Source organism: Pelobates fuscus, chromosome 13 (genome assembly GCF_036172605.1).
Source record: "Pelobates fuscus isolate aPelFus1 chromosome 13, aPelFus1.pri, whole genome shotgun sequence".
Lineage (NCBI taxonomy): Eukaryota > Metazoa > Chordata > Amphibia > Anura > Pelobatidae > Pelobates > Pelobates fuscus.
The window spans coordinates 20,929,284-20,954,599 of record NC_086329.1 but is presented as its reverse complement, the minus strand read 5'-3'; the positions used below and the strand labels follow the sequence as shown (position 1 = coordinate 20,954,599).

Below are 25,316 nucleotides of genomic sequence, written 5' to 3'. Positions count from 1 at the left end.
AATAACACAGCTCCTGGGAGCATCCTTTTAACCTTAATAATGACCGCTCCTGGGATCATGCCCTTTACCCCAATAATAACACAGCTCCTGGGATCGTGCCCTTTACCCTAATAATAACACAGCTCCTGGGATCGTGCCCTTTACCCTAATAATAACACAGCTCCTGGGAGCATCCTTTTTACCTTAATAATGACAGCTCCTGGGAGCGCCCCTTTACCCCAATAATAACACAGCTCCTGGGAGCATCCTTTTTACCTTAATAATGACAGCTCCTGGGATCATGCCCTTTACCCCAATAATAACACAGCTCCTGGGAGCATCCTTTTTACCTTAATAATGACCGCTCCTGGGATCATGCCCTTTACCCCAATAATAACACAGCTCCTGGGAGCATCCTTTTTACCTTAATAATGACAGCTCCTGGTATCGTGCCCTTTACCCCAATAATAACACAGCTCCTGGGAGCATCCTTTTAACCTTAATAATGACCACTCCTGGGATCATACCCTTTACCCCAATAATAATACAGCTCCTGGGAGCATCCTTTTTACCTTAATAATGACAGCTCCTGGGATCGTGCCCTTTACCCCAATAATAACACAGCTCCTGGGAGCATCCTTTTAACCTTAATAATGACCACTCCTGGGATCATACCCTTTACCCCAATAATAATACAGCTCCTGGGAGCATCCTTTTAACCTTAATAATGACCACTCCTGGGATCATACCCTTTACCCCAATAATAATACAGCTCCTGGGAGCATCCTTTTAACCTTAATAATGAGCGCTCCAGGGAGCGTGCCCTTTACCCCAATAATAACACCGCTCCTGGGAGCATCCTTTTAACCTTAATAATGACCGCTTCTGGGATCATGCCCTTTACCCCAATAATAACACAGCTCCTGGGAGCATCCTTTTTACCTTAATAATGACCGCTCCTGGGAGCGCCCCTTTACCCCAAAAATAACAGCTCCTGGGAGCATCCTTTTTACCTTAATAATGACCGCTCCTGGGAGCGCCCCTTTACCCCAATAATAACAGCTCCTGGGAGCGCCCCTTTACCCCAATAATAACACAGCTCCTGGGAGCATCCTTTTAACCTTAATAATGACCGCTCCTGGGAGCACCCCTTTACCCCAATAATAACACAGCTCCTGGGAGCATCCTTTTAACCTTAATAATGACCGCTCCTGGGATCGTGCCCTTTACCCCAATAATAACACAGCTCCTGGGAGCATCCTTTTTACCTTAATAATGACAGCTCCTGGGATCGTGCCCTTTACCCTAATAATAACACAGCTCCTGGGAGCGCCCCTTTACCCCAATAATAACAGCTCCTGGGAGCGCCCCTTTACCCCAATAATAACACAGATCCTGGGAGCATCCTTTTTACCTTAATAATGACCGCTCCTGGGATCGTGCCCTTTACCCTAATAATAAAACCGCTCCTGGGAGCATCCTTTTAACCTTAATAATGACAGCTCCTGGGATCGTGCCCTTTACCCTAATAATAACACCGCTCCTGGGAGCATCCTTTTAACCTTAATAATGACAGCTCCTGGGATCGTGCCCTTTACCCTAATAATAACACAGCTCCTGGGAGCATCCTTTTTACCTTAATAATGACAGCTCCTGGGAGCACCCCTTTACCCCAATAATAACACAGCTCCTGGGAGCATCCTTTTAACCTTAATAATGACCGCTCCTGGGATCATGCCCTTTACCCCAATAATAACACAGCTCCTGGGATCGTGCCCTTTACCCTAATAATAACACAGCTCCTGGGATCGTGCCCTTTACCCTAATAATAATACAGCTCCTGGGAGCATCCTTTTTACCTTAATAATGACCGCTCCTGGGATCATGCCCTTTACCCCAATAATAACACAGCTCCTGGGAGCATCCTTTTTACCTTAATAATGACAGCTCCTGGGATCGTGCCCTTTACCCCAATAATAACACAGCTCCTGGGAGCATCCTTTTAACCTTAATAATGACCACTCCTGGGATCATACCCTTCACCCCAATAATAACACAGCTCCTGGGAGCATCCTTTTTACCTTAATAATGACAGCTCCTGGGATCGTGCCCTTTACCCCAATAATAACACAGCTCCTGGGAGCATCCTTTTAACCTTAATAATGACCACTCCTGGGATCATACCCTTTACCCCAATAATAATACAGCTCCTGGGAGCATCCTTTTAACCTTAATAATGACCGCTCCTGGGAGCGTGCCCTTTACCCCAAAAATAACAGCTCCTGGGAGCATCCTTTTTACCTTAATAATGACCGCTCCTGGGAGCGCCCCTTTACCCCAATAATAACACAGCTCCTGGGAGCGCCCCTTTACCCCAATAATAACACAGCTCCTGGGAGCGCCCCTTTACCCTAATAATAACACCGCTCCTGGGAGCATCCTTTTAACCTTAATAATGACAGCTCCTGGGATCATACCCTTTACCCCAATAATAACACAGCTCCTGGGAGCATCCTTTTAACCTTAATAATGACCGCTCCTGGGAGCACCCCTTTACCCCAATAATAACACAGCTCCTGGGAGCATCCTTTTAACCTTAATAATGACAGCTCCTGGGATCGTGCCCTTTACCCCAATAATAACACCGCTCCTGGGAGCATCCTTTTTACCTTAATAATGACAGCTCCTGGGAGCACCCCTTTACCCCAATAATAACACAGCTCCTGGGAGCATCCTTTTAACCTTAATAATGACAGCTCCTGGGATCATGCCCTTTACCCCAATAATAACACAGCTCCTGGGAGCATTCTTTTTACCTTAATAATGACAGCTCCTGGGATCATGCCATTTACCCCAATAATAACAGCTCCTGGGAGCATCCTTTTTACCTTAATAATGACAGCTCCTGGGATCATGCCATTTACCCCAATAATAACACAGCTCCTGGGAGCATCCTTTTTACCTTAATAATGACCGCTCCTGGGATCATGCCCATTACCCCAATAATAACAGCTCCACGGAGTGCTCCTTTACCTAATAAAATGGCTCCTCGGAGCGTGCCCCTTTACTCTAATAACACAGCTCCTGAGAGCACCCCTTTACCCTAATAATACAGCTCCTGGGAGCGTGCCCCTTCACCCCAATAATAACACCGCTCCTGGGAGCGTGCCCCTTCACCCAAATAATAACAGCTCCTGGGAGGGCGCCCCTTTACCCTAATAATAACACAGCTCCTGGGAGCGTGCCCCTTTACCCTAATAATAACACAGCTCCTGGGAGCGCCCCTTTACCCTAATAATAACACAGCTCCTGGGAGCGCCCCTTTACCCCAATAATAACACAGCTCCTGGGAGCGCCCCCTTACCCTAATAACAACAGCTCCTGGGAGCGCCCCCTTACCCTAATAATAACACAGCTCCTGGGAGTGCCCCTTACCCCAATAATAACACAGCTCCTGGGAGCGTGCCCCTTTACCCTAATAATAACACAGCTCCCGGGAGCGTGCCCCTTTACCCTAATAATAACACAGCTCCTTGGAGCCCCCCTTTACCCTAATAATAACACAGCTCCTGGGAGTGCCCCTTTACCCTAAAAATAACAGCTCCTGGGAGTGCCCTTTTACCCTAATAATAACACAGCTCCTGGGAGCCCCCCTTTACCCTAATAATAACACAGCTCCTGGGAGCCCCCCTTTACTCTAATACTAAAACATCCCTATTTATCAGAAGAATAAGACAGCTCTTGTTGGCATGCCCCTTTCACCCAAGCAGTAAGAATATATATCATGCCCCTTTATTCTAGCAGTAATAAGACATTTCATGCCCCTTTATTCTAGCAGCAATAAGACATTTCATGCCCCTTTATTCTAGCAGTAATAAGACATTTCATGCCCCTTTATTCTAGCAGTAATAAGACATTTCATGCCCCTTTATTCTAGCAGTAAGACATACCATGCCCATTCACCCTAGCAGTAAACTGTCAGCTCCTGGGATCCTGCCCCTTCCCCCTGTATTAAATACACAGAACTCCCTGACAATGTGTCTGCGCCCCAGCAATAAACAGCCAGCACACACAGAGTGTGAGCCATTCAATATACGATGGACCCAGCCTCAAAAACAAACACTGCACCTGCACTACCAGATCCCACTCCCAGCCTATCCTCCAAATCCCCCCCAAATATACCGCTGTCTGGAATAATCCACAGGGTTAACCTCTCACCTGCCGGCCTGCAGCATCCCAGCTCCCCAAGCAGACAGGGACCGTCAGCAAGCTCCCAGTCAGCCTGTGCAGTCCCTCCTCCCTGACATCAGTAGCAGGGCTCTGCCTCCCGGCAGGGGAGGGGCTCATAGAACACACCACCTGTCCACATTATCACCATCTGCCTTATTATAAAGGGGCAGGTGGTGTAAGACAGGGGTTAGAATTCACATCAGACCTCACTTGCTCCCCTTATAGCCCTCACACCAAACAGCCACCCTTCACAGCCCAACATCTGACCTTTACTATCCATCAAAGATCACCACCATACACCTCCCTGTATAATCACTCTCCCACCACCAGGGGGTGCAGGGTGGTGGTCCATGATGGAGTATTTAAAGAAGGGGATATTTTGGGTTACTAGGAAGGTAGCAGGGGTTACGTGATGGGAAGTTATTACCCCTCATAATAAACTACCTGCTCTCTTTATGGTGATATAAGAAGGGTAGGTGGTCTAGAGTGGGGCATTATGAGAAGGTCCAATTTTTGGTATTTAGAAGAACTCTTGGGGATTGCTATGGAGACTAAAAGGAGAGAATGTGGCAGATTATTTTAAGGACCCCCTGTCCAATTTATATTCCCACTATTCTTAAACTTCAAGCAATGAGGTAAGGGCATTTTCCAGACCACTCTTGTATTAACTGGCATCCCCCCCCTGCACCCCATCTGAGGGTATTATTATTATTATTGCGATTTATATAGCGCCAACAGATTCCGTAGCGCTTTACAATATTATTAGAGGGGGGATTTGACTATAAATAGGACAATTACAAGAAAACTCACAGAAACGAAGGGATGAAGAAGGCCCTGCTCAAACGAGCTTACAGTTTATAGGAGGTACAGCTGGTCTCATCCCCAATTACATGTCTTATTCTAGGATGCCCTTGCCATATATAGAGGAGCAGACATTTTGATTGATAAACAAGGGATCTTATATGCCCCCAATTTTATTTGGACAGAAATGTTAAAGAGGGGGTCCAACAACGTAGTGTTATTATGTATCAATGTGTGTACGGTTAATTTTTTTTTCTTTTTTCACCTTTTAATGCTGGAGGTTAGAGTGAAGCTTTGTTAATTTACTAATCGTTAGTTTGCAGGACTTGATCAAAGTCTGAGCATTATTGGTTGGTTCGCCTCTAGTTACAGCATTTTACTGTGGATTGGGCATATATTTTTGGAATTTGGACAGATTTCACTTTTTTCTGTCCCCATGTGACATAGGCTGTTCATTCCATTACTTACCACCGACAACAATATACTAAAAAGGTCCTACATAAAAATAAAGATATGCAAATAAAAACAAAATACAGAAAGTGGGATTTAATATTGAAAGTGGAGATAAAGGATCACTAAAATAAAAAAATTAAAAAAACGACAAGATAAATAATTAAGAATCTTTAAAATGCAAAAAACCAAAAAAACATCAGTAACAGCATGCAATTAAAACATGTCCCAATGTGTTAATAACATAGAATAAAAGGTTTCTCGATGGAGGAGGCTCCATCCTCTGGGGTATCACAGTGCTGTGGCCCCTTTTCATTTTTGGATAATCCATTTTTAACACCATCAATAGCCAGAAACTGCTTCCAGCTAACATACCACGAGATGCATTTAACTTTTTTGCTTCTTGATGGTTGGACAACAATTTTAGGTGTGTGAATTACGGATGTCCAACTACACATCCCTTCTCAATTTAATCCGTGCAAATGTAAAGCTTTATTTGATTTGAATCCTCGAGAGTACACTGAAAAAGGTTCAGATATGGCTGCGGCATGGTAAGCTATAATCTATCTACGGAGTCAAACAAAACCACCAAAAGTCTTTTAACCCAGATTGGTTGGAATCTACCCCGAGGGATTCTTTGACAGGTGAGGCACCTGTTTTCTTCCTAGAACTTCCATTTGAACTTTTTAAATGAAAAAAAAACAAACAAAAAACTTCTTTAACCACACTAACTGGTATCTAATAAGTATAGGGAGGGGTGGGGGTTAAGCCCCCTATTATTGCACTGACCTATGTGACCTGCGATTTTCCTTGAGCTACACCTGCGGACAACCGAAGTGTCAGGTTTTCTTATTTAAGTGATTTGCGTACAGGTTGTTTGATGCAATACTGATTTTGAGTAACTGTGTGATTTATTTTAAATAGAAAAAAAAAGAAGCATTCTTTGGATACTTTGATACAAGAAATCACCAGCTCTCTATGATCAAGAGATTGTGGGCTGCAAATACATTTATAAGACAGTTAGGTTCTTTAAAGTAACACTGTCGGCATCCAGACCACTGTAGCTCAATGAAGTGGTCCTAGTTTCCATGTCCGGGTCATTTTAACCCAGCAACTGAGATCACAGCAGCTTTGCAGGAATGGTGATGTTTTCATTTCAGGCGTTAACATGCCTCTAGTGACTGCCAGGAAGAGAGCCACTTGAGGCGTTTCTGCAGCAATAACCGAGTTAAATTGTTATAGCACAAATACTCTCATTGAGGAATGTGTGGCATTTTGAAATATTGATGATCTCGGTCAAAAAAAGAGGCAGAGCCACCGCAAAAACATATCACGCCCTTTACCCTAGCAGCAAGAAGACATATCATGCCCCTTTACCCTAGCAGTAAGAAGACATATCATGCCCCTTTACCCTAGCAGCAAGAAGACACATCATGCCCCTTCACCCTAGCAGTAAGAAGACACATCATGCCCCTTCACCCTAGCAGTAAGAAGACATATCATGCCCCTTCACCCTAGCAGTAAGAAGACATATCATGCCCCTTTACCCTAGCAGTAAGAAGACATATCATGCCCCTTTACCCTAGCAGTAAGAAGACATATCATGCCCCTTTACCCTAGCAGTAAGAAGACATATCATGCCCCTTTACCCTAGCAGTAAGAAGACATATCATGCCCCTTCACCCTAGCAGTAAGAAGACATATCATGCCCCTTCACCCTAGCAGTAAGAAGACATATCATGCCCCTTCACCCTAGCAGTAAGAAGACACATCATGCCCCTTCACCCTAGCAGTAAGAAGACATATCATGCCCCTTCACCCTAGCAGTAAGAAGACATATCATGCCCCTTTACCCTAGCAGTAAGAAGACATATCATGCCCCTTCACCCTAGCAGTAAGAAGACATATCATGCCCTTTACCCTAGCAGTAAGAAGACATATCATGCCCTTTACCCTAGCAGTAAGAAGACATATCATGCCCCTTTACCCTAGCAGTAAGAAGACATATCATGCCCCTTCACCCTAGCAGTAAGAAGACATATCATGCCCCTTCACCCTAGCAGTAAGAAGACATATCATGCCCCTTCACCCTAGCAGTAAGAAGACATATCATGCCCCTTCACCCTAGCAGTAAGAAGACATATCATGCCCCTTCACCCTAGCAGTAAGAAGACATATCATGCCCCTTCACCCTAGCAGTAAGAAGACATATCATGCCCTTTACCCTAGCAGTAAGAAGACATATCATGCCCTTTACCCTAGCAGTAAGAAGACATATCACGCCCTTTACCCTAGCAGTAAGAAGACATATCATGCCCCTTCACCCTAGCAGTAAGAAGACATATCATGCCCCTTCATCCTAGCAGTAAGAAGACATATCATGCCCTTTACCCTAGCAGTAAGAAGACATATCACGCCCTTTACCCTAGCAGTAAGAAGACATATCATGCCCCTTCACCCTAGCAGTAGGAAGACATATCATGCCCCTTTACCCTAGCAGTAAGAAGACATATCATGCCCCTTCACCCTAGCAGTAAGAAGACATATCACGCCCTTTACCCTAGCAGTAAGAAGACATATCATGCCCTTTACCCTAGCAGTAAGAAGACATATCATGCCCCTTCACCCTAGCAGTAAGAAGACATATCACGCCCTTTACCCTAGCAGTAAGAAGACATATCATGCCCTTTACCCTAGCAGTAAGAAGACATATCATGCCCCTTCACCCTAGCAGTAAGAAGACATATCATGCCCTTTACCCTAGCAGTAAGAAGACATATCACGCCCTTTACCCTAGCAGTAAGAAGACATATCATGCCCCTTCACCCTAGCAGTAAGAAGACATATCATGCCCTTTACCCTAGCAGTAAGAAGACATATCATGCCCATTCACCCTAGCAGTAAAAAGACATATCATGCCCCTTCACCCTAGCAGTAAGAAGACATATCATGCCTTTTCACCCTAGCAGTAAGAAGACATATCATGCCCCTTCACCCTAGCAGTAAGAAGACATATCATGCCCCTTTACCCTAGCAGTAAGAAGACATATCATGCCTTTTCACCCTAGCAGTAAGAAGACATATCATGACCCTTTACCCTAGCAGTAAGAAGACATATCATGCCCCTTCACCCTAGCAGTAAGAAGACATATCATGCCCCTTCAACCTAGCAGTAAGAAGACATATCATGCCCCTTCACCCTAGCAGTAAGAAGACATATCATGCCCCTTCACCCTAGCAGTAAGAAGACATATCATGCCCCTTCACCCTAGCAGTAAGAATAAATGTGGCGAAACCAACCTCGCCACTGAGAACTGGAGAAGCCTGGTTGCTAGCCTCCTGCCCAGTGATTATGGTCCCTGGGAGATATTGCCCTTTAAGGGACTGAATTGGGGCTTATGGACTGCTAACATAATGTACTGACCCTTTAAGAACTACTTTTGGGCATGTGGATTGTATAATACTGTCCCTAGCCCTTTAGATACTTTGGGGACAGATTGGTACTTTTGTATATGGCACTTCGGACACAGTCGAAGCTGTCGAAGTTACCGAAGTTGTCGGTATCGGACAAAGGACCACGTGGCGGCGGCCATTTTAACTTCGAACACCGCCGACCCGTAACATCAACTCCACTTCGACCAAATTCGAAGTACAGGCATACTTCGAATGGGACTTAGCCGTTTTTATGCCAGGAATTGACCGACCGCACAGCCCAAATCTATGGAACTGTTTTGGGCAAGAAAATGTGCTTGCGGTCGGTCATAAAAGGACTTCCATGTAACTTTTGATCCACTGGAGGGATTTGCCTGAATTTTGGAAGTGTTTATGTTTAAAGTATGCTGAGTCTGAATATGTGATTTGTATGTGAATGTGATGTATGGTTTTGAAGTTACAGATATTGTGTAAAAGTTATGTTTTAAACTGTATAATAAGTGGATTATCTCTCAGGCTAAGGGGAGGGGATGTGTGGGTTGTACCATATCTCGGATTGGTTATTTTATGCCTCCCCCTGGGTGTGGCCTGTATGTGTGAGATGGAAATAAAAGCCAGGTGGGATGAACCAGTCCAGAGTTCCTGTTTTACCCTCAAAGTGAAGTGTCGTCTCATTATTGGGGGAAGGATTGATTGCATGCTGTTCCAGTTGACTGCTAGGAGTATAAGCCTATTCGTATGGTTCCTATTCAATGGTCTACAGCATTCATATGCTTGGGAGAATTTAAAAGGTTTCTCGGATTCAGTGTTCGTGTGTCTCTAGTCGGGAGAATGGTGTTTGCAGTAGCTGCCTGTGCATCTGGAAAGGGGATTATCGCCTAAGCGGATTTTATTCCCTTTTATGCTGAAACGGTCCGCAACAATTGGTGGCAAGCGGCGGGATCGTTCCTACAACCAGAGGGACAGCTACAGACAACACCATTCCTGGATTACAAAGTGAGGGCAACGCCAGTACCCGTACAGCGTCCCCACCAGCAGTCATGTTCTATCGATATGAAGGCGTAGAGTTTGCTACTGAGGTAATGAGGAGAATAGCCAAATATGGCCCGAATCCCCTGAAGGTGATTGTTGATGCAGCTATACAGCAACTGCTTGAAGAGAACCAGAGGTCACGTGATCTCGAGCACGATTTCATCCTGTTAATGGTGAGACATGGTCAAGGAGATGAGGTAGCCGATATCCTCCTCCAACGCAAACCAGAGAAACCCAAAGTAGAGGACTGCATGGAGTGGTACTGGAAAGGCCCCCAGCAGGCAGGTGGAGATGGGACCGAGGTCTCTCTACCGGCCCTACAGGGATGCTGGGCAGTCGGCCCAGATCCCCAGCGGCAGTGTGTAACCCAGGGAGCTGATGGTGTCGTCCATCCTCCCCAGCGGCAGTGTGTAACCCAGGGAGCTGATGGTGTCGTCCATCCTCCCCAGCGGCAGTGTGTACCCCAGGGAGCTGATGGTGTCGTCCATCCTCCCCAGCGGCAGTGTGTACCCCAGGGAGCTGATGGTGTCGTCCATCCTCCCCAGCGGCAGGCTGAGTTACAGGGGGCAGAGGTAGTTGTTCCTGCCCCCCAGCAGCAAAGTGATATGCCAGGAAGGCAGTGTGAAGTGAAGGGAGCGGAGAGCAGCGTCCTCCCTCCCCAGCGGCAGTGTGTACCCCCGGGAGCTGATGGTGTCGTCCATCCTCCCCAGCGGCAGTGTGTACCCCAGGGAGCTGATGGTGTCGTCCATCCTCCCCAGCGGCAGGCTGAGTTACAGGGGGCAGAGGTAGTTGTTCCTGCCCCCCAGCAGCAAAGTGATATGCCAGGAAGGCAGTGTGAAGTGAAGGGAGCGGAGAGCAGCGTCCTCCCTCCCCAGCGGCAGTGTGTACCCCCGGGAGCTGATGGTGTCGTCCATCCTCCCCAGCGGCAGTGTGTGTCCCAGGGAGCAGAAGGTGCAGTCCTTCCTCCCCAGCGGCAGTGTGTACCCCAGGGAGCTGATGGTGTCGTCCATCCTCCCCAGCGGCAGTGTGTGTCCCAGGGAGCAGAAGGTGCAGTCCTTCCTCCCCAGCGGCAGTGTGTACCCCAGGGAGCTGATGGTGTCGTCCATCCTCCCCAGCGGCAGGCTGAGTTACAGGGGGCAGAGGTAGTTGTTCCTGCCCCCCAACAGCAAAGTGATATGCCAAGAAGGCAGTGTGAAGTGAAGGGAGCGGAGAGCAGCGTCCTCCCTCCCCAGCGGCAGTGTGTGTCCCAGGGAGCAGAAGGTGTCGTCCTTCCTCCCCAGCGGCAGTGTGTACCCCAGGGAGCCGAAGGTGCCGTCCTTCCTCCCCAGCGGCAGTGTGTACCCCAGGGAGCTGATGGTGTCGTCCGTCCTCCCCAGCGGCAGTGTGTCCTGCAGGGAGCAGAGACAGTCAGTCTCGCACCCCAGCAGCAGGACAAGAGAAGGAAAGGGGAGACAGCTGGTCTCCCTTTCCACCAGCAGAGAGAGTGTCAGGGAGAGGAGCCTGCTAACCCCTCTCCCCAGCGGCAGTTCACCGTCCAGAGAGAGGAGCTTGTTACACCCTCTCTCCCACGGCAGCCTAACCCACCAAGGGGAGATGTTAAGCCCCACAACTGTGCAGATGGGACCGTAGTCTCTGCACTTACAGCACAAGGGGTAGGGACGGTCGGTCCTGTCCCCCAGCCACAAAGCGGTGTATCCAAAGGGGAGACAGTCGGTCTCTCCCTCCGGCAGCCGAGCTATGCACCTACAGGGGAGACAGTCAGTCTCCAGCAACCAGGCTGCAACCAGACTACTCCCGTGGTAGTGCTGGCACCAGGGCAGAGTACCGCTGGTCTCTGCCCACTCAGCAACCCACCAAGGCAGCCTACCAGTCCCCCACACAGCCGTGGTGAGGCACCTGAACCTGGACAAGATTCTCCCTCCCCCAGGTGTAGTAACCGTTTATTATGGGTGGGCTGCTCTGTTGTTTCTGTTTTGTGGGTGGGTTGCTGGACTAACCAGGGCACTGACCGGCAGAAGATCAGGTACCCTGTTAGTCTAATGGGTAAAGGGGAGAAGTGTGGCGAAACCAACCTCGCCACTGAGAACTGGAGAAGCCTGGTTGCTAGCCTCCTGCCCAGTGATTATGGTCCCTGGGAGATATTGCCCTTTAAGGGACTGAATTGGGGCTTATGGACTGCTAACATAATGTACTGACCCTTTAAGAACTACTTTTGGGCATGTGGATTGTATAATACTGTCCCTAGCCCTTTAGATACTTTGGGGACAGATTGGTACTTTTGTATATGGCACTTCGGACACAGTCGAAGCTGTCGAAGTTACCGAAGTTGTCGGTATCGGACAAAGGACCACGTGGCGGCGGCCATTTTAACTTCGAACACCGCCGACCCGTAACATCAACTCCACTTCGACACTTCGACCAAAGTCGAAGTACAGGCATACTTCGAATGGGCCGTTTTTATGCCAGGAATTGACCGACCGCACAGCCCAAATCTATGGAACTGTTTTGGGCAAGAAAATGTGCTTGCGGTCGGTCATAAAAGGACTTCCATGTAACTTTTGATCCACTGGAGGGATTTGCCTGAATTTTGGAAGTGTTTATGTTTAAAGTATGCTGAGTCTGAATATGTGATTTGTATGTGAATGTGATGTATGGTTTTGAAGTTACAGATATTGTGTAAAAGTTATGTTTTAAACTGTATAATAAGTGGATTATCTCTCAGGCTAAGGGGAGGGGATGTGTGGGTTGTACCATATCTCGGATTGGTTATTTTATGCCTCCCCCTGGGTGTGGCCTGTATGTGTGAGATGGAAATAAAAGCCAGGTGGGATGAGCCAGTCCAGAGTTCCTGTTTTACCCTCAAAGTGAAGTGTTGTCTCATTATTGGGGGAAGGATTGATTGCATGCTGTTCCAGTTGACTGCTAGGAGTATAAGCCTATTCGTATGGTTCCTATTCAATGGTCTACAGCATTCATATGCTTGGGAGAATTTAAAAGGTTTCTCGGATTCAGTGTTCGTGTGTCTCTAGTCGGGAGAATGGTGTTTGCAGTAGCTGCCTGTGCATCTGGAAAGGGGATTATCGCCTAAGCGGATTTTATTCCCTTTTATGCTGAAACGGTCCGCAACAATTGGTGGCAAGCGGCGGGATCGTTCCTACAACCAGAGGGACAGCTACAGACAACACCATTCCTGGATTACAAAGTGAGGGCAACGCCAGTACCCGTACAGCGTCCCCACCAGCAGTCATGTTCTATCGATATGAAGGCGTAGAGTTTGCTACTGAGGTAATGAGGAGAATAGCCAAATATGGCCCGAATCCCCTGAAGGTGATTGTTGATGCAGCTATACAGCAACTGCTTGAAGAGAACCAGAGGTCACGTGATCTCGAGCACGATTTCATCCTGTTAATGGTGAGACATGGTCAAGGAGATGAGGTAGCCGATATCCTCCTCCAACGCAAACCAGAGAAACCCAAAGTAGAGGACTGCATGGAGTGGTACTGGAAAGGCCCCCAGCAGGCAGGTGGAGATGGGACCGAGGTCTCTCTACCGGCCCTACAGGGATGCTGGGCAGTCGGCCCAGATCCCCAGCGGCAGTGTGTAACCCAGGGAGCTGATGGTGTCGTCCATCCTCCCCAGCGGCAGTGTGTAACCCAGGGAGCTGATGGTGTCGTCCATCCTCCCCAGCGGCAGGCTGAGTTACAGGGGGCAGAGGTAGTTGTTCCTGCCCCCCAACAGCAAAGTGATATGCCAAGAAGGCAGTGTGAAGTGAAGGGAGCGGAGAGCAGCGTCCTCCCTCCCCAGCGGCAGTGTGTGTCCCAGGGAGCAGAAGGTGTCGTCCTTCCTCCCCAGCGGCAGTGTGTACCCCAGGGAGCCGAAGGTGCCGTCCTTCCTCCCCAGCGGCAGTGTGTACCCCAGGGAGCTGATGGTGTCGTCCGTCCTCCCCAGCGGCAGTGTGTCCTGCAGGGAGCAGAGACAGTCAGTCTCGCACCCCAGCAGCAGGACAAGAGAAGGAAAGGGGAGACAGCTGGTCTCCCTTTCCACCAGCAGAGACAGTGTCAGGGAGAGGAGCCTGCTAACCCCTCTCCCCAGCGGCAGTTCACCGTCCAGAGAGAGGAGCTTGTTACACCCTCTCTCCCACGGCAGCCTAACCCACCAAGGGGAGATGTTAAGCCCCACAACTGTGCAGATGGGACCGTAGTCTCTGCACTTACAGCACAAGGGGTAGGGACGGTCGGTCCTGTCCCCCAGCCACAAAGCGGTGTATCCAAAGGGGAGACAGTCGGTCTCTCCCTCCGGCAGCCGAGCTATGCACCTACAGGGGAGACAGTCAGTCTCCAGCAACCAGGCTGCAACCAGACTACTCCCGTGGTAGTGCTGGCACCAGGGCAGAGTACCGCTGGTCTCTGCCCACTCAGCAACCCACCAAGGCAGCCTACCAGTCCCCCACACAGCCGTGGTGAGGCACCTGAACCTGGACAAGATTCTCCCTCCCCCAGGTGTAGTAACCGTTTATTATGGGTGGGCTGCTCTGTTGTTTCTGTTTTGTGGGTGGGTTGCTGGACTAACCAGGGCACTGACCGGCAGAAGATCAGGTACCCTGTTAGTCTAATGGGTAAAGGGGAGAAGTGTGGCGAAACCAACCTCGCCACTGAGAACTGGAGAAGCCTGGTTGCTAGCCTCCTGCCCAGTGATTATGGTCCCTGGGAGATATTGCCCTTTAAGGGACTGAATTGGGGCTTATGGACTGCTAACATAATGTACTGACCCTTTAAGAACTACTTTTGGGCATGTGGATTGTATAATACTGTCCCTAGCCCTTTAGATACTTTGGGGACAGATTGGTACTTTTGTATATGGCACTTCGGACACAGTCGAAGCTGTCGAAGTTACCGAAGTTGTCGGTATCGGACAAAGGACCACGTGGCGGCGGCCATTTTAACTTCGAACACCGCCGACCCGTAACATCAACTCCACTTCGACACTTCGACCAAAGTCGAAGTACAGGCATACTTCGAATGGGCCGTTTTTATGCCAGGAATTGACCGACCGCACAGCCCAAATCTATGGAACTGTTTTGGGCAAGAAAATGTGCTTGCGGTCGGTCATAAAAGGACTTCCATGTAACTTTTGATCCACTGGAGGGATTTGCCTGAATTTTGGAAGTGTTTATGTTTAAAGTATGCTGAGTCTGAATATGTGATTTGTATGTGAATGTGATGTATGGTTTTGAAGTTACAGATATTGTGTAAAAGTTATGTTTTAAACTGTATAATAAGTGGATTATCTCTCAGGCTAAGGGGAGGGGATGTGTGGGTTGTACCATATCTCGGATTGGTTATTTTATGCCTCCCCCTGGGTGTGGCCTGTATGTGTGAGATGGAAATAAAAGCCAGGTGGGATGAGCCAGTCCAGAGTTCCTGTTTTACCCTCAAAGTGAAGTGTTGTCTCATTATTGGGGGAAGGATTGATTGCATGCTGTTCCAGTTGACTGCTAGGAGTATAAGCCTATTCGTATGGTTCCTATTCAATGGTCTACAGCATTCATATGCTTGGGAGAATTTAAAAGGTTTCTCGGATTCAGTGTTCGTGTGTCTCTAGTCGGGAGAATGGTGTTTGCAGTAGCTGCCTGTGCATCTGGAAAGGGGATTATCGCCTAAGCGGATTTTATTCCCTTTTATGCTGAAACGGTCCGCAACAATTGGTGGCAAGCGGCGGGATCGTTCCTACAACCAGAGGGACAGCTACAGACAACACCATTCCTGGATTACAAAGTGAGGGCAACGCCAGTACCCGTACAGCGTCCCCACCAGCAGTCATGTTCTATCGATATGAAGGCGTAGAGTTTGCTACTGAGGTAATGAGGAGAATAGCCAAATATGGCCCGAATCCCCTGAAGGTGATTGTTGATGCAGCTATACAGCAACTGCTTGAAGAGAACCAGAGGTCACGTGATCTCAAGCACGATTTCATCCTGTTAATGGTGAGACATGGTCAAGGAGATGAGGTAGCCGATATCCTCCTCCAACGCAAACCAGAGAAACCCAAAGTAGAGGACTGCATGGAGTGGTACTGGAAAGGCCCCCAGCAGGCAGGTGGAGATGGGACCGAGGTCTCTCTACCGGCCCTACAGGGATGCTGGGCAGTCGGCCCAGATCCCCAGCGGCAGTGTGTAACCCAGGGAGCTGATGGTGTCGTCCATCCTCCCCAGCGGCAGTGTGTAACCCAGGGAGCTGATGGTGTCGTCCATCCTCCCCAGCGGCAGTGTGTACCCCAGGGAGCTGATGGTGTCGTCCATCCTCCCCAGCGGCAGTGTGTACCCCAGGGAGCTGATGGTGTCGTCCATCCTCCCCAGCGGCAGGCTGAGTTACAGGGGGCAGAGGTAGTTGTTCCTGCCCCCCAGCAGCAAAGTGATATGCCAGGAAGGCAGTGTGAAGTGAAGGGAGCGGAGAGCAGCGTCCTCCCTCCCCAGCGGCAGTGTGTACCCCCGGGAGCTGATGGTGTCGTCCATCCTCCCCAGCGGCAGTGTGTACCCCAGGGAGCTGATGGTGTCGTCCATCCTCCCCAGCGGCAGGCTGAGTTACAGGGGGCAGAGGTAGTTGTTCCTGCCCCCCAGCAGCAAAGTGATATGCCAGGAAGGCAGTGTGAAGTGAAGGGAGCGGAGAGCAGCGTCCTCCCTCCCCAGCGGCAGTGTGTACCCCCGGGAGCTGATGGTGTCGTCCATCCTCCCCAGCGGCAGTGTGTGTCCCAGGGAGCAGAAGGTGCAGTCCTTCCTCCCCAGCGGCAGTGTGTACCCCAGGGAGCTGATGGTGTCGTCCATCCTCCCCAGCGGCAGTGTGTGTCCCAGGGAGCAGAAGGTGCAGTCCTTCCTCCCCAGCGGCAGTGTGTACCCCAGGGAGCTGATGGTGTCGTCCATCCTCCCCAGCGGCAGGCTGAGTTACAGGGGGCAGAGGTAGTTGTTCCTGCCCCCCAACAGCAAAGTGATATGCCAAGAAGGCAGTGTGAAGTGAAGGGAGCGGAGAGCAGCGTCCTCCCTCCCCAGCGGCAGTGTGTGTCCCAGGGAGCAGAAGGTGTCGTCCTTCCTCCCCAGCGGCAGTGTGTACCCCAGGGAGCCGAAGGTGCCGTCCTTCCTCCCCAGCGGCAGTGTGTACCCCAGGGAGCTGATGGTGTCGTCCGTCCTCCCCAGCGGCAGTGTGTCCTGCAGGGAGCAGAGACAGTCAGTCTCGCACCCCAGCAGCAGGACAAGAGAAGGAAAGGGGAGACAGCTGGTCTCCCTTTCCACCAGCAGAGAGAGTGTCAGGGAGAGGAGCCTGCTAACCCCTCTCCCCAGCGGCAGTTCACCGTCCAGAGAGAGGAGCTTGTTACACCCTCTCTCCCACGGCAGCCTAACCCACCAAGGGGAGATGTTAAGCCCCACAACTGTGCAGATGGGACCGTAGTCTCTGCACTTACAGCACAAGGGGTAGGGACGGTCGGTCCTGTCCCCCAGCCACAAAGCGGTGTATCCAAAGGGGAGACAGTCGGTCTCTCCCTCCGGCAGCCGAGCTATGCACCTACAGGGGAGACAGTCAGTCTCCAGCAACCAGGCTGCAACCAGACTACTCCCGTGGTAGTGCTGGCACCAGGGCAGAGTACCGCTGGTCTCTGCCCACTCAGCAACCCACCAAGGCAGCCTACCAGTCCCCCACACAGCCGTGGTGAGGCACCTGAACCTGGACAAGATTCTCCCTCCCCCAGGTGTAGTAACCGTTTATTATGGGTGGGCTGCTCTGTTGTTTCTGTTTTGTGGGTGGGTTGCTGGACTAACCAGGGCACTGACCGGCAGAAGATCAGGTACCCTGTTAGTCTAATGGGTAAAGGGGAGAAGTGTGGCGAAACCAACCTCGCCACTGAGAACTGGAGAAGCCTGGTTGCTAGCCTCCTGCCCAGTGATTATGGTCCCTGGGAGATATTGCCCTTTAAGGGACTGAATTGGGGCTTATGGACTGCTAACATAATGTACTGACCCTTTAAGAACTACTTTTGGGCATGTGGATTGTATAATACTGTCCCTAGCCCTTTAGATACTTTGGGGACAGATTGGTACTTTTGTATATGGCACTTCGGACACAGTCGAAGCTGTCGAAGTTACCGAAGTTGTCGGTATCGGACAAAGGACCACGTGGCGGCGGCCATTTTAACTTCGAACACCGCCGACCCGTAACATCAACTCCACTTCGACACTTCGACCAAAGTCGAAGTACAGGCATACTTCGAATGGGCCGTTTTTATGCCAGGAATTGACCGACCGCACAGCCCAAATCTATGGAACTGTTTTGGGCAAGAAAATGTGCTTGCGGTCGGTCATAAAAGGACTTCCATGTAACTTTTGATCCACTGGAGGGATTTGCCTGAATTTTGGAAGTGTTTATGTTTAAAGTATGCTGAGTCTGAATATGTGATTTGTATGTGAATGTGATGTATGGTTTTGAAGTTACAGATATTGTGTAAAAGTTATGTTTTAAACTGTATAATAAGTGGATTATCTCTCAGGCTAAGGGGAGGGGATGTGTGGGTTGTACCATATCTCGGATTGGTTATTTTATGCCTCCCCCTGGGTGTGGCCTGTATGTGTGAGATGGAAATAAAAGCCAGGTGGGATGAGCCAGTCCAGAGTTCCTGTTTTACCCTCAAAGTGAAGTGTTGTCTCATTATTGGGGGAAGGATTGATTGCATGCTGTTCCAGTTGACTGCTAGGAGTATAAGCCTATTCGTATGGTTCCTATTCAATGGTCTACAGCATTCATATGCTTGGGAGAATTTAAAAGGTTTCTCGGATTCAGTGTTCGTGTGTCTCTAGTCGGGAGAATGGTGTTTGCAGTAGCTGCCTGTGCATCTGGAAAGGGGATTATCGCCTAAACGGATTTTATTCCCTTTTATGCTGAAACGGTCCGCAACAATAAATATCATGCCCCTTCACCCTAGCAGTAAAAAGACATATCATGTCCCTTTACCCTAGCAGTAAGAAGACATATCATGCCTTTTCACCCTAGCAGTAAGACATATCATGCCTTTTCACCCTAGCAGTAAGAAGACATATCATGCCCCTTCACCCTAGCAGTAAGAAGACATATCATGCCTTTTCACCCTAGCAGTAAGAAGACATATCATGCCCCTTTACCCTAGCAGTAAGAAGACATATCATGCCCCTTCACCCTAGCAGTAAGAAGACATATCATGCCTTTTCACCCTAGCAGTAAGAAGACATATCATGCCCCTTCACCCTAGCAGTAAGAAGACATATCATGCCCCTTTACCCTAGCAGTAAGAAGACAGATCATGCCCCTTTACCCTAGCAGTAAGAAGACATATCATGCCTTTTCACCCTAGCAGTAAGAAGACATATCATGCCCCTTCACCCTAGCAGTAAGAAGACATATCATGCCCCTTCACCCTAGCAGTAAGAAGACATATCATGCCCCTTCACCCTAGCAGTAAGAAGACATATCATGCCCCTTCACCCTAGCAGTAAAAAGACATATAATGTCCCTTTACCCTAGCAGTAAAAAGACATATAATGTCCCTTTACCCTAGCAGTAAGAAGACATATCATGCCCATTCACCATAGCAGTAAGAAGACATATCATGCCCCTTTACCCTAGCAGTAAGAAGACATATCATGCCTTTTCACCCTAGCAGTAAGAAGACATATCATGCCCCTTCACCCTAGCAGTAAGAAGACATATCATGCCCCTTCACCCTAGCAGTAAGAAGACATATCATGCCCCTTCACCCTAGCAGTAAGAAGACAAAAAAACGTTGCTGTTGGCACTATGCAGTCAGGCAATGTTCTCCTGGCATCCGCCAAACCAATACTCGACGATCAGACTGCTAAACAGATTAGTGTGATTAATCACTCCACGGAATACGTCTCCACTGCTCCACAGTCCAGTGGCGGCATGGCACCACTCGATCTGAAACTTGCCATTGTACTTGTTTTTATTCCATGAATCTCCCATTTTATAGTTGTTGTGCTGATATTAATGCCAGTGGAAGTTTGGAACTCTTCAGCTATGGAATCAGCAGAGTGTTGGTGACTTTTATGCACCATGCACCTCAGCACTCTGTGACATTATGTGGTCTTCCACTTCATGGCTGAGTTGCTGCTGTTCCTAAAAGCTTCCACGTTCCAATAATACCAGTTGACCGTGGAACATCTAGCAGGGATGAAATTTCACAGACTGACTTATTGCAAAGCTGGCATCCTATCAATCTACCACGCTTGAATTAACTGAGCTCTTCACCGGAGTTCTTCAATAATTACGAGGTGTGTCCCAATACAGTTGTCCATATAGTGTGTGTGTGTGTGTGTATGTGTGTGTATGTGTGTGTATATATATATATATATATATATATATATATATATATAAAAACTTATAACACACATGCATAAATTAAGGGACTATCGGGGTGTATCCAGCCTGGATGACAGCAGTGATATTTACTAGAGAGCTAAAGTTATAGCAGGAACACAACTGAAGATGAGATCATGTAATGGAGAGCTAAGAGAAGCTAGGAAGATAGACTAAGAGAGCTAAAGCATTTTACAGAGACATGTTTTGTGTGGACCTCTCTGTATTATCCATCACAGATCTCCACAAAAGTGGGCAGTAGGTATTAAAAGATTGACTACCCCTGGCCTATCCACAAGCAGTCCTACACTCATGAGGGGATGTCGTATCTACCTACATGTGTGCAAGACCCCATTAGCTTCTTAAAGCACAACTTTAAAACTTGATGATCTACTACAAAAACACAAGAATGTTTCTCCAAGACCATGTTTTGTTTGCTTGTCTCTGGACAAAGTGGGAAGTCCTTTGTCCAAGAGTAATGCAATCTAAGCGAGGAGAAGGCCGATCTTCACCATCACACTAAGCTAGATGATAAACCTGGAAGGTCCATCATAAATTGGATAGAAGCCTATACACGATATATATACCCAAGCATATTTGTGTTTCATTTCAGAGGTGTAATAATACATCTTATTACCTAGGTTTATGTTTTATATGTCTCAGAACCTCCGGCCCACAATAATGTATGCTTATAGGCATTTATAAAGAACCAACATATATCTCAGAGCATCACAATTACAAAATGGAGATACTTGACATGTAAAGGACATACATAATAATGTTGAAAGAGATCAGTGTTAACGAAGGGCCTTCTCAAACAAGCTTACAATCTAGGATATATCAATCCATGATATAGATGTTTTCATGCCTGGTGAATGGAGATATTTACACATACCATTCGTACATATTGCTTATCTCCAAATCGCTAATGTGCCTAACTGTACTTTTTGGATAACCTGCTGTATATGCTCTTATGTCCACTGTTTTGAAAATGGTACTGCTTGCCTTTCTTCTAAATATTAATCTAGGTGGAAATGCAATTTCTATGGTGGACCAGATATTTAATCATCCTGGGACAGACAAATAGAATTCAGGATTGCATCTGTTTTTGCATCAATTACATACTGGGTCTATGGAAGCTACAGCATCCTTAACAGCATTTCCAAGTGTGTCAAAAATATACTTTTTTTCCCTTCCTACACAAGCCACCCCAGACACTTCACAAATATCTAAAATTTTACGATCTTGAAGGTGGGTATGAATGCTGCTTCCACTTACTCGAGGCTGTGGAGCTTTCCCTAACTAAGAATTTTATTAAAGGACACGGAGGCTCCTATTATGCTTTTCTCTTTCTTTTATTCTTCAGCAGCAAAATAAATATTGTACATATATTCCATGAAAAAAGAAAAACAATTCAATCACATCACATCAATCACATCATAACATCTAAAGGGTTAATCAAATACCACATATGAACCAATTAGAGTGTCCCCATTACAACAAAGTCCCATGTGACCTTAAGCCACTCCTCTTTTGCTGCTGCAGCCTCAGATAAGTACAAAAAATTTCCTCTGTTGCTGACAATTGTAGTTTTGTTGTTCAGTCAACCTTACCTTTAATTTGTTTTTCCTTCCCTTTGGACATTCAGGCACGCTCATATACACCGGAAGGGGTGACCTTTGATATATCGAGACGTACAAAAACGTCCATCACAAAGGTTTTTTACCCTGTTTTTCTACATAACAGTAAGTTATGCCCAGTAGCCTGCCTCAAAGAGTATGAAGCACGAACGGCGGCGGTCCGAGATCCCCAACGAGCGGACCTATTTCTGGCCGTTCGACAACCGCATCATCCGGTTTCCACAGTCACCCTATCTCGATGGGTCAAATGTATCATGACGTCAGCAGGCATTGATACTTCCACATACGGAGCACATTCAGCGAGAGGTGCGATGGCATCAAAAGCGTTTGCATTAGGATGTAAATTGGAAGACCTTCTCCGAGCAGCCGATTGGTCGAGAGAATCCACTTTCCGTGAATTTTATTTCCATCCAGTTTCTAATTTTTCCACATCAGTGATCACACAGCTTTGAACTAGCATAATAGGAGCCTCCGTGTCCTTTAATAAAATTACCAGATTTTACTAATTTCATGACGTAAAGTCATGATTTTATAAAGGACACGGAGGCGAGTATTATCCCACCTACGAGAGGTAAGTTACCCGCCTCTGGGAATATTATGTATGTTATGGGACTGGAGCCGTGTGATAATGTGATAATTTATTGCCATTTGAGTGACTAACTTGAGAAAGATTTAGTGTTAGATAGTTTTGGAATATGAACGTGGAAAAAATATTCTCCAAGAACATATTTTACCATTTTGTTTCTCTGTCTTACAGCTTCCCAATTGGAGTACCATAATGGTTCAGGCATGCCCACAAGTGTGCGAATGGAGGATGGCCAGTTTTTTCATCCAGTTTTGTTGGATCTTGTTTGATGTCATCTTCTATTGGATTCACTGTTTTTCTGTACACGATTATTGGTTTTCATTACCGAGTTTTGGAGTGTCCATCAGCAACACCAAAAGAAAGAGGAGTGGCTTAAGGTCACATGGGACTTTGTTGTAATGGGGGCACTCTAATTGGTTCATATGTGGTATTTGATTAACCCTTTCGATGTTATGATGTGATGTGATTGAATTGTTTTTCTTTTTTCATGGAATATACCGTATATACTCGAGTATAAGCCGACCCGAATATAAGCCGAGGCCCCTAATTTTATCCCAAAAAACTGGGAAAACTTATTGACTCGAGTATAAGACTAGGGTGGGAAATGCAGCAGCTACTGGTAAATTTCTAAATAAAATTAGATCCTAAAAAAAATATATTAATTGAATATTTATTTACAGTGTGTGTATAATGAATGCAGTGTGTGCGTATGTGTGTGTGTATGAGTGCAGCGTGTGTGTATGAGTGCAGTGTGTGTATGAGTGCAGTGTGTGTGTGCATGAATGCAGTGTGTGTGTGCATGAATGCAGTGTGTGAATGCAGTGTGTGCAGGGCCGGTGCAAGGATATTTGCCGCCGTAGGCAAAAAAATTTTTGCCGCCCCCTCCCCCCCCATATGTCCTGACTTCCCCTCCTCCTCCCTCAGTGGTCCTTACCTCCCCACCCCCGTGTTCCTTCACTCCCCCCCCCAGTGGTCCTGACTCACCCCTCCCCTAGTGGTCCTTACCCTCCCCTCCCCTAGTGGTCCTTACTTCCCCCTCCCTCCCATAGTGGTCCTTATACCCCTTTTTTTTTATTATTAATTTTTTTTTTTATTATTTTATTTCTTTTTTTTTTTTTTTATTTATTTATTCGTCCCCCCTCCCTGCTTGATACATGGCAGGGAGGGGGGCTCCTTCCCTGGTGGTCTAGTAGCATTGGTAGTTCAGTGGGGGGAGAGGGGTGCTGGCAGAGCTGTACTTACCTTTCCTGCAGCTCCTGTCAGCTCCCTCCTCCTCCGCGCGGTCTGTGCAGCTCCCTCTGTCAGCTCCCAGTGTAAGTCTCGCGAGAGCCGCGGCTCTCGCGAGACTTACACTGGGAGCTGACCGAGGTGCTGAACGGACGGCGCGGAGGAGGAGAGAGCTGACAGGAGCTGCAGGAAAGGTAAGTACAGCTCTGCCAGCACCCCTCTCCTCCCAGTCTGTATTATGGCAATGCAAATTGCCATAATACAGACTCTGACTCGAGTATAAGCCGAGTTGGGGTTTTTCAGCCCAAAAAATGGGCTGAAAAACTCGGCTTATACTCGAGTATATACGGTATGTACAATATTTCTTTTGCTGCTGAAGAATAAAAGAAAGAGAAAAGCATAATACTCGCCTCCGTGTCCTTTATAAAATCATGACTTTACGTCATGAAATTAGTAAAATCTGGTAATTCTTCATCAGTATGATGGGACCTTCTATGATAATCCTGTATCTCCAAATTGTTCTGGGAAAAGCACTGAATCTACTGTATTTAAAACATATTGTATAGCAAACAGAACAAACAAACAGATGGACAAATGCTATAATACAGAAGATTATTTTACTAAGAAATGTGATTTGGACACCATTATTCCCACAAGAAAGAAAAAAAGCAAAAAAAAAAAAAAGCATATGTGCTATTAAGCATTTACTCAGCATGTTCCAACTGGAATAGGCCCAATCCCAAATGGAGTATGCCGAAATCACAAAAATAGCAAACTCATTACAGAAGTGTGTGTGAACTCTGTTTTTAATTAAAGATAAAATACCAGGTACAAGTGGTATTATGGCAAACAGCTGAACAAGAGGTCAGGGAGTTAAAGCAGCCTATAATATGAACACAGCAGGAAATTCAAATACACAAAAATAAGTCCTTAGCTCAAACTCCCACTACTCCTGGGCGGCAGCAATGACCATAGCACTCATCAACCCCAATACATACAATAAAAACCAAAGAAAAAAAGTGTTACCTGTGCTTTAGCCCAAATCCCCATGCATATTTAAATAAATTGAGATTATTTAGTAACTCCAATGGCCATTAGATGTAAGCTCACCTGTCCCGTCAAGCCAAACCTCTTAGGTGGGTCCTACACTAACAATTCACCTTGCTGCTTTCAGCTTCAGGCAAAGAAAACACTAATGAGATGGAGAGGGGTATTAACCCTTAATAGGGAACACATGGGGTGGGCGGCAGCATTGGAACATGGCTGTGTGACACAAAAGCAAATACAAATGCACAAAAATAAGTCCACCTAAGAGGTTTGCCTTGACGGGACAGGTGAGCTTACATCTAATGGCCATTTGAGTTACTGAATAACCTCCATTTATTTAAATATGCATGGGGATTTGGGCTAGTGCGCAGGTAACACTTTTTTTATTTGATTTTTACAGCAGGAAATTCCCCTATAGACTGCTATTAACAGGCTGTTCACCTATTTCCTCAAAGAGCAGCATGTCCAATGTCATACACACTGCAGACAGCCCTCTATATT

At 47.3% G+C, this 25,316-nt stretch overlaps 1 protein-coding gene across 2 annotated transcripts in view; it reads right to left on the bottom strand.

The window, feature by feature from the left end:
- TMEM63C (transmembrane protein 63C) overlaps positions 1-4,279 on the bottom strand; it is a 52,094-nt gene extending 47,815 nt beyond the window's left edge. For both annotated transcript variants that reach the window (XM_063439634.1, XM_063439635.1), the window contains exon 1: positions 4,198-4,279. In XM_063439634.1, coding sequence (XP_063295704.1) covers positions 4,198-4,214 — 17 coding nt within the window. In that variant the 5' untranslated portion in view covers positions 4,215-4,279. The remainder of the gene's footprint in view (positions 1-4,197) is intronic.
- Positions 4,280-25,316: the final 21,037 nt, after the last annotated feature.